Source organism: Panthera onca, chromosome B1, assembly GCF_046562875.1.
Source record: "Panthera onca isolate mPanOnc1 chromosome B1, mPanOnc1 haplotype 2, whole genome shotgun sequence".
Taxonomy (NCBI): Eukaryota; Metazoa; Chordata; class Mammalia; order Carnivora; family Felidae; genus Panthera; species Panthera onca.
The window spans coordinates 123,641,880-123,657,144 of NC_138342.1; the positions used below are offsets into that span (position 1 = coordinate 123,641,880).

The 15,265-nt window shown below is 43.8% G+C and overlaps 1 protein-coding gene across 6 annotated transcripts in view; it reads right to left on the reverse strand.

The window, feature by feature from the left end:
- Positions 1-15,265, reverse strand: part of ZNF827 (zinc finger protein 827) — a 175,351-nt gene continuing 160,086 nt past the window's right edge. For 3 of the 6 annotated variants that reach the window (XM_078445713.2, XM_078445714.2, XM_078445712.2), the window contains exons 12-14: positions 8,634-8,825; positions 8,108-8,285; positions 1-4,557 (exon numbers count right to left, since the gene is read on the reverse strand). In XM_078445713.2, coding sequence (XP_078301839.1) covers positions 3,738-4,557; positions 8,108-8,285; positions 8,634-8,825 — 1,190 coding nt within the window. In that variant the 3' untranslated portion in view covers positions 1-3,737. Of the gene's footprint in view, positions 4,558-6,058; positions 6,092-6,373; positions 6,441-8,094; positions 8,286-8,633; positions 8,826-15,265 lie in introns of all 6 variants that reach the window. The other 3 variants (XM_078445716.1, XM_078445715.1, XM_078445717.1) reach the window with 3 other exon arrangements.

Here is a 15,265-nt window from a genome sequence, read left to right on the forward strand (position 1 = left end):
TTTCATCTTTTTTTTTTTTTTTTTTGTCTCAGTTTCTTTCTCTGGTACCTTCCTTTGAATGGTGAACTATTACTTGCATTTCGATAGATTATTATTTAGCTTGCAAAATAGACTATTTCCCCCCTCATTAAAATCTCATAGTTGCCAAACTTCATTAGGAGAAATGGAATTATTCATCTGCTTCCCCCCTGCCCTTTGGCTATGGGGTCAGTAAAATGATGTTAAGCACGAGAGGGTAAGGCTGGTGAACACTTTTAAATGTCACTACGTAATTTCAGGAAGGAGCCGGCCTGCAACTGTACTGAATGATGGATATGCTTTCAGCCTTAATGTCTATTAATGACTTACAAAATGACAGTTTGCATTATCACCATCGCTGTTCAAAACTTGCATTTTGCTATAGCTGTAACTAGAAGGGGACATTTCCTGAACTTATTTAAAATACGCTGAAAAGTTAAAATGGGAACAAAACAAGACAAATAAAACCCTGTGACTAATAAGTAGTCAAGGATGGCAACCAAGGAGAGAGAAGAAAAAAAAAAAAGAAACAAAGAGTATAGCCAACCTTTTTTTTTTGTTTAATTAGAGTATATTATACTTCCAAACTGGATACACTAGAAATTGGCAATGCAACATAAGATGCAAAGAAATATACCAGTTACTGTCAAAATGACCCTGTACAGCCTTGTAATGCAAAAAGCTTTATACAATACAAATTTTCAGTAATGTACACAAACCTTGACAGTATGATCATCTGAACATAATATGAAGAATTAAAAAAAGGATAGAAGAAAGTGCTGAGAATGCTAACTGCAGTACTATATGGAAAAATAAGCTAGCTTTCATTGAAGAATGCATAGTGAAAACAGAATTGAAGTTAGTTGGCAGGTGAATTTCTCAAAGACGTTAGTGTTTTACACGGAAAGGATATCTATGGAATAATCCTTCCCTGAGTATCAAACTGCAAACCAAATTCGAGGGTATATATTATCTCGGTGGAGTCTGAAAAATGCTGTAGATTTTTCTTTATTAATAACAATAATAATAATATAAAAAGTCAAACAAACTCCAAACACACCTTTTCTCACTCAGAAAACTTTTATAATTTACCAGAAAGATTGATGACTCTTTCCAAAGTGCTAAAAAAGTTGCCCAATTACATTAAGCATAACTAAGTCATTCAAATACAAGTTCAGTGGCAAGCAGTGAAATGCATGGCATTTGAGCAGTAAACATCTCCTTCCAACATCCCTCTCAATCTTGAAAGTATCAGCCTAGGACCTCATATTGCACAAGTGGCATGCTGTAAAACCTGTAGTCCTAAATGTAGGGGCCACCCTTTCAGGTTTTTAACCTGCTGGTGCTTATGTGTGATTCACCTTTTCTGCCAGCCTCAATGGGATCACCGTGGCCCTCTATTCTGTCATCACTGAACTTGTAATTTTGAAAGCACATTATTAGCCAAGTGGCACATTCTCCATTATATGGGGATAAAGACAAGACTTAAAAAAAAAACCAACCCACCCATAAGCCCAGTATTCTTGGAGTGTATTGTCCATAACTGTCTATAGTGTCTTTTACCGAGACATTGACATGGCGAGGTTGAACGACATTTCTAACATAGCCAAGAACAAATGTCTCTGCTGGAGAATGACCGAGGGTTCGGGAGCTTCCTGCCCTAGCTGGCTCAGCCTCCCTGCCCCTGGGGACATCTCCTTAGTGTAAACAGGTTTTCCAGGGCTGGATGACTGGCGAAGAGAAGTGTATCACACCTGCTCGGTCTGGGGGAAGGAGGATGGTATGGGGGTGGGAGAGTCCATGGTGTGGACAGATGGTACAGTCTTCTGGCTTCCTGTAGAACTGTACCAAGTTCGAGGGGGCTTTCAGTGAAGCAAACTGACTAGAGGAAGAAAATTAGGGATGTTTTTATTTTCCCCTGGTGAAACAGATGAAAAGAAAAACCCCAACTCTAGGATAACACGTGATGGAAAACAGCAACGCAGTAAGAAGGCATTCCTCTTGTACACCAGTTCGTCAATAGATAAATAATATATAAACTTTTATATTCCAATCTTTCCATTATTATACAAAGCACATTTCTTCCTGCTCTTTCAGCCTGTTTCATACTGGAAATTCTGTTGTCTTAAAAATACAAGCAATTAACATATTCTGCCAAAGATTCTTTTTTTTCTTGTTAAATCACCCTTTACTTTTTTAGGATTAGCAAAGGGCTCTGCAACCAATCCACATCTGCTTCTTGCTGCAATAAAGTGCTGCACATAAGTTGCCATTTTAATGACCACAAGATAAAAGCTTTAAATAAGGATAAAGTTAGCCTCCTAGCAGGTTACATCTACCAGGCGTTAACAAAATGGAATACAGAATTATTAATAACATGGAGAATACCACTATAGCCAGACGATCTGCAAACACAAGGGAAACTTCTCAGGGGCATAAATTGAACCGTAGGACTAAACAGCACCTTTTTGTTGGGTCGTTATATGTCAAAGAGGTTGTGACAAAATTTTCAAACATACAGTCTACTCATTCCATATAAAAGGTACATTTTCTTCCTTTTTACTTTTTTTTTTTTTTTTTTTTTTTGCAGATGAGAAACAAAAAGTAGTGCAAGACCAAAGCACTGTGCAAAAAACTGCCGTTTCTTTTTTTTTTTTTTTTTTTTTTTTTTTTTTAGTCTGAGCATTGATACCCAGAATTTATCCAAACCCCTTTAATCTCCTTGGCTGGATTTATCAACCATAAAATTTTCACTCATACAGTTTTTTTTTCCTGCAAATGAATGGTAACCACTGAATTAATACATCATATATATATATATATAATCATATATATATATAATCTGCCCTTTAACAAATGATGCAGTGTGTGCACCATACACATTGTATATGTATGAACACACACACAAAACACACAAGTTTTGTGATGTTGGCTGCAGTTCTGAGAGATATTTCTTCCAGAGTGGTCTCTTGGTTCTCACATCTTCATAACCAAGAAGATCTGAGCACAAGGTCTCTGGCACCCTGTCGGAAATCTCAAGCAGCACTGCGGGTGTCTACCAGTCCTTCATCGACTAAGCACCAGGCCCTACCACTCTGTAGCCATAAAATAGAGAGGGAAAGGTGATGAAGGAGCTCGGGGAGAGACTGTCATGGATGAACAACCCAGGAGGGAAAAGAATGTTCATCGCTGTGAAAGAAGCCAGTACAAAGAGATGTGCAATAGAAATGTCATGGCACACGACACACGGCTTTCTCTTTCAGAATCCGCAACACCCACACGCCCCATTCACCCAACAGAAAACAAAATGCACCAGTACATAAGCTTGCAAGTGCTGATTGCTATTAAGGACACTCTCTTTAGGGTCTAACAAGACAAAATTCCTTTCAGATAAAAGTACGGAGAAGGGGCTGAGAGTGGGAGTGGGTGGCTGGGGAGGCATGCCTCTGAAGGTAGAAGTATGCAGTAGGTCACCTCTCTGAAGATTGGATAAAGCAGCTTTCAGGTCAATGCAATAGGTATACACACAGAGCCAATTCTCTATTCCTTACTAAAGATATACAGTACACGTGGTTCAGACCCAGGGCGGGTCTGTAGGTTTTGCAGCAACATACACCTGCTGGGGTTGTGTTTAAGTTTTGTGGGTTTTTTGTTTTGTTTTGTGTTGTTTTCTGTTTTTGTCTCTGTCTCTTTGTTTTTGGTACAGAACACGGCTGTCCTCAGACAGTCTCTGCTCTTTCTCTTAGTCCGAGATAGGCGAGGAAGGAGTGTTTGGGTGAGGGGATGCTGGGAGGCGCAGTCTGAGGTCGGGGAGGGTGGAATGTGAGATCCAAGTGGTTCTTGGGGTATAACATTGTCAAGGGAATGAGATGGGCAAAATCCGAGTTCCGGTACTTGTCAAAGCGCAAAGGGGAGCCGTTGAAGGCCAAAGCCTTGAGTGCCAGGTTGGGCTCTGAGCTGCTGCCGTGGGCAGCCGACAGGGCCACGGTCTGCAGAGCCTGGGAGGCGGACATGACCGACAGGGGAGACAAGAGATTCCGGGAGCTCCCGACGACGAGAAGCGGGGCCCCGGGGCCGGCTGGTTCCTTGGGGGCTGGACACAGGCCCTTCTTGTCCTCCTCGGGGCAGTCCCCACTCTGGTGCTTCTTGACGTGGCGGCTGAAGACGAAGGGGTGTGTGGTCTTGAACAGGCACTCTTCGCAGCTGAAGGTCTGGCGTGGGGCGTGTTTCAGCTTCTTGTGCAGGTTGAGATTGTCCTTGCGCTTGCAGCTGTAGCTGCACTGGTCACAGTGGAAGGGCCGCTCCCCGGTGTGGACGCGCACGTGCTCGATGAGCTTGTTGGCGGTCTTGGACAGGTAGCCGCACTGGTCGCACTTGTAGTGGTTGCCGAGGCGATGCTCCCGGGTGTGCGTCTCCAGCTCCAGCTGGTTGGCCTTCACCGTCTGGCAGATCCGGCACTTGTACTCCATCTTGTAGTGGGTCTTGAGGTGGCACTCCATGGCAGCGGGGCGGTTGGTGGAATAAATGCAGAATGGGCACCTGCCGGGGGGTGGGGTGGGGTGGGGGAAGCAACGAAAGGGGAAGGTTCAACCGGACAGGTTCTGCTGTGGCCCCGCCTTTACCCTCCTCGCCAGCCTCCCCTCACGACCCTCCCCCCCCCCCCCCAAACTCTGAGGCCTGGCCTGCCCCTGCCCCTGCCCAGCCCAGCCCTGCCGCCTCTCCGGGGTTAAGACGACCCGCTTGGCTCTCTCTGCCGACAGAGCCGTCCCCACTAAGGAGCCGCTCTGGCAAGGTACGCTCGGCCTACTGTGGGTCTCCTGGCTGGACCGGTGAGCACCAGCCCGCAGGAAGGGGAGCAGAAGAAGTGCGAGGAATAAGCGGTTGCTCCCCTCCGTCCTCCCCGCCCGTCCCCTCGGAGACCTCCCCGCCTCCCACCAGACATAGCAGAGGTCTAAACCTCATGACCTCCCCTCGAGATGGGAGCAACACAAAGAATCGACTTTTCATGCACCACACCAAGCACACGCAGAAAGGCTAAGAGTTTTGAAGAACAGCTTATAGGGGGAGAGCTACCTCCGGCAAACAGAAAGTCATAGGGGTCAGAATCGTGCTTATTGAAAGGGTTGTTAGGATGAGAAGGCCTGTGTGTGTCTGTCTGTGTGAGTGTGTGTGTCTATACATAGGTCTGAGCTCCTAAATCCTGTCTCCTGCAGTCCTGGTTCTCCATCGGGGAAGGCAGATGCGGACCAGGATGGGGCGTGGGAGAGGGAGGCCCACCCACCAGCCCATCACTAATGAGGGATAAGGAGGGAGGGAGGCGACTGCTGTCTGGACTTTGAAGACATTATTAGAAGATTATTACATCATGGAGATAATAGCAATCCAACTGGATCATGAATTGTCAGTGGGCAGGACCGTATCTTACATTTCTTCTGCGTTCTCTGCAGTGTCCGGTAAAGTACTCAGCACACGGTAGGCACTGATTCATTACTGGACTGGTCTCTACAACATAATTCTGGCAGATTCTGGTCCCAGCTCCGTCACCTCATTGGGCTATATCTGGATGTGCCCTGGGACCAAGCCTGGGCCTCTCCGTGGCTCGGTTCCTCCATCCTAGGCAGTGAGGCTATGCCACCCCCAAGCCTCCTGGCTGTCCAGAGGGGCTAGGAGGAGCAGTGAGGGCATGTTTACAAATTCTGCTGAGCTGCTCTTTTGGAAGCCGCAAGGCTCAAGTTGGTGGCTGACAGGATAGCTGTAGCGTGTTTGCTCTCTTTGCACAAAGGATGCAAATGCAAAAGTGGCTGCCTCAGCCCTTGCTTGGCACCTGCGGGGCAGGGCCCAGGAGTGATCTGTCCTCTGAGGGTTTGGAGAGGTGTTCAGCAGAGCCCAACACAACCAAGTGCACCGTGCACTGCTCCTCAGCGCCAAGCTCGCCGTTAGCCTTTGAACCTCAGCTCACAGAAGAGTGCACACGAGAGAAATATAAAGCCCATTCCCAGGTCAGGTGCACACACAACCCCTACGCCAAGCTGGGCCTTACCTAGAGGAGTCTGAAACTCACCACTGTCCTGAGCTACGGCAAAAGAAAAATAATAGTATAATCTTATTTGATCTGCATTATGAACAGGATATAGAGTACAAGCAGTTCCATCACAGAAAAGCAACTTAGACATCGGCAGTCTGTTTCATTTTAAGGACATTTCTGTGACCCACAGCTCAATCTTTCTTTCGCTGCTCAGGCAAAGTGCTAAGGGTTTTCTGTGCTCCCGTTATTTATCGTAAAGACACTCTCTCAGGCAAATTAATTCTCTGATATGGCAAAGGGAAAACAAAACAAAACAAAACAAAGACTCACTGTATAGCCAGAAGGCATTATCAATTTTTTCAAAGTATTCTTCTACTTGGTCATCCTAGAACATAAACTATTACACAGGGGACCGTTAGCACCACACCGGAAGTGTCTGTACTGGCATAAGCATCAGCATTCACTGTGCATTCTCCCCAATGGGTCGGAGGCTCGGGACTCTGTAGGTCCCCAAGGAAAGGCTAACTGACAAAGCCACAACTGGCAGGGGCCGCAGAGTTAATGGGTGTGACGGGGCTACTGGGAAGGGCAATGAGTGCTAGTCCAACCACGGAAGTACATGGCTTTTTTTTCTTTTCTTTAAATAAGAGTAAACAAGTATTTAGAAAGGGACAGTGGGAACAAACCAAATCAAATTCCCAAATAAGCGCTTGCTGGGCATTTCCCATTTATTGGCGGTCTTGGATTATAATCTCCCCTCCCCCATCCCTGCAAACATCCCCTCCCCCTCCCACTTAAGTGCCCCAAGAGTGAAACAAAACGGAATTGGACAGTAGGTGCTGCTCCCTGACTCCTCTGTTTCGTAAAGTTTTTGAGGAGGGTGCCTCTGACCAGGCAGGAGCTTGGAGGAGTCAACCCTGCATTGCTCCCGACATTCGACCCCCAGGTTGGCCCCCAGGGTCCTTTTGGGTCTCTCCATCCCTCACCCATTCAGGAGAGTCATGCCGCCTCTCTGGCAATTTGTGAGTTTCAAAGATAAAAATGGTTAAAACAAGAGGTTCTTTTTTTTTTTTCTTGTGTCAAGTAAAATATAAGTTTTCATTCTTTTAATTACACGGTTATTTCAGCTAAACATGAATAATTGTGCCTAGAAACTTGTGTGTCTTCCTGTACTCAACGACGTATGCTTCCTTCTCTACTAGGTCATGAGTGCCTTGTGAACAGGGGCTGATTTCGGAATCACTGGGAAGATTAAATTCTGGTAGTGCTAGGACATAAATTTCCTGAGGGTGGAAATCACGTTTTATTCCTTGTTTGCCCTTCAGCACCTATTATCAAGCCAGACACACCGTGTGTTTGATAATAACTGATGGGTCTCACTTCAGACCAGAGGGCTTCTTGCAAATATTGGTTAATGATGATGCTTGTGGTCTAGGTCTTTGGGGACCTGTGAATAATGTGTGACTGGAAACGTCAGGTCTCATGAAGGCTAGCCAGGGAGATCCCAATCCCAGTTCCTGGGAAGGCATAAGGCATGTCTGCAGGAAGACCCGAGGCACATGATCTCTGCATGAAAAACACTGCCTCCTGCCTGTTCGAAAAGGCAAGGATCCAATAGCTGGGGGTGCTGTGCAGATGGGGTGGTCGTAATGCTTGTTTAAAAGATGTACATGGCGAATCATCTAAAAAATAGAAATGGTGAAGTGCTGTGACAGCGTAATGACTTACACCTGGGGACACGAACCCCCAAGTCCACAAAATCAAGTCTGAACAAAACTCAAGCAGTGTAGGATGAGTCTCCCCCTGCATGCTGGGCTCCTCCGCCAGGTCCTCTTGCTTGCCAGGAATCCTAGGATATTGGTGAAATGGATTCTCCTGCTGTGTCTGCTGGACCCCTGGGCAACAAGTCTAATTCACATCCAGCGAAAGGTAGCTGACTAACTGGCCCCATGCCAAGCTCTCCCTCTCGATGACCCCCCAAACCTTCGGGGAGGGGCTGGGGTAGGGATGGGGAAGGGTATTAAATAACAACACAGTAAAAGGTTCTGTACTTGCTTTCCTTACTTGAGCCCACCGGTGGGGACAGTGTGGCATTTCTTATGCTCCAGCAGCTGTTCAGGTGTCTTCATGAACTTGTGGCACACGTCACACTCAAACATCCGGGTGATAAGGTGTATCTGCAGGTGGCGCTCAAACATGTTCTTCGTCTTGCAGACAAAGTTGCAAAAAACGCATTCGAACCCTGAAAGGACGGGAGCTGGGTGTGCGGGTGCATGCGGCAGAGGGACAGGAGTGGGACAGACATCCCACTGTTTCTCCTCCTCCCCTTTCAGGCACCGCGCCCAGCATCTTGGTGGTAAAAGGAGTTGAACATACAGCTCCAGAATCAATGCCACACTGCCCATCTACCCACCCTGTATTTGGATGCCACTAAAGCCAAAAGAAATACAAATTTTAGACGACAGCATTACATTGTTCACAGGTCGAACATCTATCTTCCAACATCACTCCCCTCAAGGGCTGATTTGTAAGTCTGGGTCATCCTCCCAGACTGGGGAGGACTGAGCAGGCCCACAACCTCCTCCCTTACCTTTCTCTGGCTTTTCCTCACTATTCAGTGAGGGCTGGCTCCCAGGCACAACAGAGATCACCAGCACGTTGTTTCCACTCTTGTTTTTCTGAGAGCTGTCTGAATCATCTTTGCTGTTGGCTGAATCACTCAGAGCTGAGAGGGAGGATGAAGAGGGGCTATTTGATTCACTGGGGGTCTTCCTGTCTTCTCCTGAAAACACAAACAAAACCCCCAAAGCCAGGTCTGTTATTTAGGAGATGGTAACCCTGAAATAACAGCAATTAGGGGTGGGGGAATTGGGCTTCATGGCTGCATCATCATTCAGGAAACACAAAGTGAGTCTTCTAGAGCTCTCCTAGTGCACCGACTGGGATCTCAGGTCTCCGTCATCGATGGTGATGACCCTTGTGGTACTTGGGAACTCTCTCATGCTTTGAATGCATGATTTCATTGTATCTTCTCAAAAATCCAATGAGGCACAATGGTTACCATCCCCATTTTACAGATGAAGGAAGGGAGGCACAGTCAGGGCAACTTGGCCTAAGTCACATGCTAGGAAGTGGCAAAGCATAGATTTCGGTTGGCCCTACTCCAGGATCCATGCTCTTTATCAGTGCACTGGACTCTCCCTCAAAACCAGGAGTGAACCGGTCAGTGGGCCATTAAAACCCAGTGTCAAGAGACTAATGCTTCCATTCAAGATGAAGTGTTAGGGACTGGATTTACCATCGCGACTGAAACAACTAGAACAAAACCAGACAAAATATATCAAACAAGAGTTTTTGTTTTTGTTTTCAAACAATCGTTTTTACAGCGTTGAACATCAGGCACTGAAGAGTGATCCCTGAGAGGCAGGAAAGAAAAGAGGTGGCCCACTTCCTGCCTTAAGAGACTTTAGTCTCCAGGCTGCAGTGCCCATCAGTTTCACTGAATTGAGGAAACAGCACTGAGGGTCTGGGGAGATCAATATGGCTAGACTTCACAGAGCAGGGTCTAGAGAGGGGAGGTTTCCCAGAGGGGAGAGAGCAGCACAGAGGAAGGACTGAAAGACCTTCAGAGGGTCCCCCATGAGTATTCAGTAGAGTAGGGACCAAAGCACCTGTGTGAGAAAACTACCAAAGGCTGGAGAGAAAAAAGGCTTAGAAAACAGTGAGTGCTGTTTCCACTAGCTAAATTTGAGAAACTCATAATTCCCAGGACACTCGGTGGGAAACTGAGGAAGATCTCTTAGTAATGGGTAGTAATCAGCCCTAGGTTGACCACTGCTCCAGACCCGCCTGACAAGTCACAAAAGCCAGACACAAAGGAATCATAGTTTCCAAGTAATTAATTGCACCCTAAAACAAAGGTCAAGAATGTTTATAGGAATATAAAATAACCAGTACCCAACAAGGCAAATCACAATATCTGACATCCAAATAAAGATTATCAGGCATGCCAAGAAACAAGAAAATGCAACCTAAAATGGGGTAATCAATCAGTCAAAGCTGACCTAGAACTGACACAGTTGTTAAAATGCGCAGACAAGGACATAAGAAGTTATTATAACTGCATTCCAAATATTAAAAAAGTTAAATAGAGATGTGAAAGATATAAAAAAAAGATCCAAATCAAATTTCTAGAGAGAAATTTACAAAAATTACAACGTCTGAGATGAGAAATATGCTGGATGGGGTTACCAGCAATCTAGACATGGCAGAAGAAAAGATTAGTGGACCCTGAAGATAATAGCAATAGAAATTATCTGCAATGAAACAGAGAGAGAAAAGAATCATAAAAATGAAAAGAACATCAGTGAATTGTGGGATGCCTTCAGATAGCTTCATATAAGCTTAATTGGAGTCCCTGATTGGGTGGAAAGGGCAGAAAAATTTGAAAAGGCCAAAACTTTTCCAAACTTGAGAAAAACCATAAACCCACAGATCCAAGAGGCAAAATGAACCCTATGCATAAGAAAGCTGAAGAAATTGGGGAACTGGGTGGTTCAGTCGGTTAAGTGTCCAACTCTTGACTCTTGATTTCAGCTCAGGTCATGATCCCAGGGTTTTGGGTTTGTCTCATGTTGGGCTCCACACTGGGTGTGGGGCCTGCTTGGGATTCCCTCTCTCCCATTCTCTCTGCCCCTCCTCCACTCACGTGTGCACCTCTCTCTCTCAAAAAAAAAAAAAAAAAAAAAACAAAAAAAAAAAACCTCTCTCTTTCTCTCTCTCAAAAAAAAAAAAGATGAAATCTATATCAAGGGCTATCATAATCCCATTGTTCAACTAGTAATAAAGAAAAACTCCTACCGGCAGCCTGAGGAAGAAGGATACATTATGTGCAGAGGAACAAAAATAAGGATGACAGCAGATTTTTCACTGGAAACAATGCAAGTGAGAAGTAGTGGGGCACCATCTTTAAAGTGCTGAAAGGAACACCTGTCAATCTGAGATCTTGTACTCTGTGAAAAATATTTCAAAAATGAAACTTTCCTCCCCACCCCAAAAGCAGAAAGAATTCATCACCAGCAGACTAGAATTACAGAAAATGTTAAAAGAAATTCTTCAGGTAGAAGGAAAATGACACCAAATGTAAAAACGGATCTACACAAAAGAATGAAGAGCATGCATTTACCCACGAGGGTAAGTTGGTACTGAGGCAGCAAGACAACTGGTAATTTTAATGGCCTCAGTTTACCATTTTGTATCATTTTAGATTATGAAATCGGGGTAAAAATTTTTTATTAAAATTTTTTTAACGTTTATTCATTTTTGAGAGACAGAGACAGAGGGTGAGCAGGGGAGGGGCAGAGAGAGAGGGAGACACAGAATCTGAAGCAGGCTCCAGGCTCTGAGCGGTCAGCACAGAGCCCGACACGAGGCTGGAACCCACGTGAGTTTTTCTTATTTAAAACTCTTTGAGAGATCATAAAAGTAATTTTGTTAAAAATAATATAATAGAGAGTTTATAACATATATATAAGTAAATGTATGACAGCAAAAGCATAAAGGCTAGGAGAGAGGACAGAGAACTACGTTATTGTAAGACTCTTACACTACCCATGAAATGGTTTATGACTTAAATGTGTACTGTAATAAATTAACAATGTACATTATAAACCCCCAAATAACTGGAGGGCTCTACACTGTTCATGGTTTAGGAGATTTGATATTGTTAAGCTGTCAGTTCTCCCCAAACATAATCAAAACAACCCCATCATTTTAGGATAAAGTAGGTGATATAGGGAGACTGTGCTTCAGTAATCTAGTGATTGTAAACTCTAGAAATGAACTTTCTTTGTTAAAAGATTAAAAAATAAGTCATATATCGTATATAGGCACAAGAAGTCCAGAAGCAAGCAAAGCTGTAATGGTGGTTACAGCTAGTGTGTGAAATTATTACTGTTATGTTTATTTTATTTTATTTGGTTTTCAAAATTGTCTAGAATGCCGTAAATTACTTGTCCAATTAAAAACAGGTTTTAAAAAGAGGAAGGAAAAAAATATTTACCCTCCTACAGTGTTTCCAAGTCTTGTTCCTGGCAGAACTGAACTTGGTTCCTGGACAGACATGATGTGACCTCATTCATGGACCCCCAAGGAGGGATGGAATATGCCTTGAAAGTATAGACCTCTTTTGGTACAAGGAAGGTATGTGAAAGCCAGCCCCGTCATTGGGGGTCTCTACTATGTGACCTAGGTTTAGTCACATTTTGTAGACAAACAGAATATTTTCAGTGGGGGCCCTAAGTCTATTGCTTCACCAAATCCACCCTCTAAGATGGGTCTCATTCACAGAATATTGCAAGTGATTATTTTAAATTAGTTTTTAGAACGAAAACATATGATTTTAATTACCATCTTTAACAACAGCTTTAAGTACCTTCAGGCTTAAGGCAGTGGGCAGAGCTGCCTAAATTAATCACTGTGTAAATACACAGGTGTCATGACAGCAACTCTGCTATTCGGCATGGGGAAATAGCCCAGCCCACTCAACTTGTAATCCCTACCCCACACCGCTTCGTCTGCTCTCAGTCCTCCTCTCCCTTTGCTCTGTCTGTAGGGAGTGAGCTGGGGTGCCCTTGTCAACTCAGTCCACAGCTTGCTGTCATCCAAGGGGTCATTTACTTTCAGCAGCACAAAGATTCTTTTTTTTTTTTTTTTAAGTTTATTTATTTTGAGAGAGAGAGAGCACAGAGAGAGGAAGAGAGAAAGAATCCCAAGCAGGCTCTGTGCTGTTAGTGCAGAGCCCGATGTGGGGCTAAGTCTCATGAACCATGAGATCATGACCTGAGCTGAAATCAAGAGTTGGATGCTTAACCAACTGAGCCACTTGGGTGCCCCAGCACAAGGATTCTTGGTGAATGATTCTCTGCACAGGCAATGCAACCTCATACGTAAGGACAGCCAGCTGAAGTGAACTTTAAAAAAACCTCGATATTTTAGGGGCGCCTGGGTGGCTCAGTTGGTTAATCGTCTGACTTCAACTTAGGTCATGATTTCACAGTTTGTGGGTTCTAGCCCCGTGGTGGGCTCTGTGCCAACAGCTCAGAGCTGGAGCCTGCTTTGGATTCTGTGTTTCCCTCTCTCTCTGTCCCTCCCCTGCTCACCCTCTGTCTCTGTCTCTCAAAAATGAATAAACGTTAAAAAAATTTTTAAATAATTTTTTTTAAAAATCTCAATTTCATAATCTAAAATGACACAAAATGATAAACTGCGACCATAAAAAATGACCAATTGTCTTGCCACCTCAATATAAACACCATTTTTGACATACTTCTTTTTTTTTTTAGAAGTAAGCATATCTATTTTAAAATCGTTGCTGTTAAGGGGCACCTGGGTGGCTTGGTCGGTTAAGCGTCCGACTCCGGCTCAGGTCATGATCTCACGGTCTGTGAGTTCGAGCCCCGCATCAGGCTCTGTGCTGACAGCTCAGAGCCTGGAGCCTGTTTCAGATTCTGTGTCTCCCTCTCTCTCTCTGCTCCTCCCCTGTTCATGCTCTGTCTCTCTCTGTCTCAAAAATAAATAAACGTTAAAAAAAAAAAAAATTAAAATCGTTGCTGTTAATTGCAAAGTAGTTAAGAATAAAAACTTTAGATCCAGAACACCTGAGTTTGAATGCCATCTGTTCCAATTAATAAGCTGAATGACTTAAGACAAGGTATTTAACTTAGTGCCTCAATGATCTCATCTTAAAAATGGGGATCGGGGGCGCCTGGGTGGCTCAGTCGGTTAAGCGTCCGACTTCGGCTCAGGTCACAATCTCGCAGTCCGCGAGTTCGAGCCCCGCGTCGGGCTCTGGGCTGATGGCTCAGAGCCGGGGGCCTGCTTCCGATTCTGTGTTTCCCTCTCTCTCTGCCCCTCCCCTTCTCATGCTCTGTCTCTCTCACTCTCAAAAATGAATAAATGTTAAAAAAAATAAAATAAAAAATAAAAAAAATAAAAATAAAAATGGGGATCATATCGGCAGCCTCATACGTGTGTTGTGAGGGTTAAATGGGTTTTTATATATAAAGCACTAAGAACAATGCCTAGCTCATTGCAAGCATTACAGAAAAATGTATTATTATTATTATTATAAAATATAACATATAATATTTATAAGTAATACTAACAACAATAATTAACACTTTGTATTTTCCCATGCTGTTTTATATACCTGGCACATAGTATGTGCTCTTTTTTTTTTTTTGGCTCTCAAAAAATTTATGAAAATAATTATGAGTTAATGGTTTTAAATGACAGTATTATATATCCTTGGAGTAGACTTATCCTACATTACTTATTTCCTTAAAATTAAATTTTAAGTGAAAATTAATATTCCACTGGTTGATTTTTTTCTCCTAGGGACAGACTCCCAGAAGAAAGATGACTGACCTGCAGGCATTTTCAAACCTCTTGGTCTACACTACCTAAGTAGTTTTGAAAAGTTCTCCCACCCTGTAGGGTCATGGCCATCAGTGTCAGCAGCATCTGGCGATCGTGGGTGACGCTGTGAAACACGCTCCTCACGTGATACATGAAACATAAGCCACACTTGAGTTTTAACTGGTGGCTAGTGAGGTTCCTTAGATGGAGTGGTTAGCCTTTCTTTCTTTTATTATGTATGGACTGTTTATGCCCTTTGTAAATTCTGCACTTAGAGACCTAAAGTGTTTCTTACCAGTTTATATCAATTCTCTGTATAGTAAATATATAGCCTCTGTCATTTCAGGCCTTTTTTGGGTTTTGTTTCCCATCTTTTCCTTTGCTTTGGCAAATAGAAGAAGATATTTTTATCCATCAAATCTCTTGATTCTTTTCCTTTGCCATTTTTTGTATCACTTAAGCTTTCACAAATCCTTCTCACTCTGGAAGTTTGATAAACATTCTATTTCCTTCAAGCTTTTCTAGGGCTGATTTGTTAAGGGGATTGTGTAAGTCATCTGGTATTTATTTTGGTGTCGGTGTGAGGGTAAAGTATTGATGGTGGTATTTTCCAAAGAGCTATTCAGATTCCTCAGTGCTGTTACTGCAACATTTAAAAACTGCAGCAAAATTTGCATTGATGAAATCAGAAGCAACCAGAGGGAACATTTTTCCCTTGCAGAGATCACTTCACTTCTGTAACAAGAAAGCATTGAGGAATTCTTAATGTACTGAAATAAAAGGTGTCCATTTCTATGTCAGGTA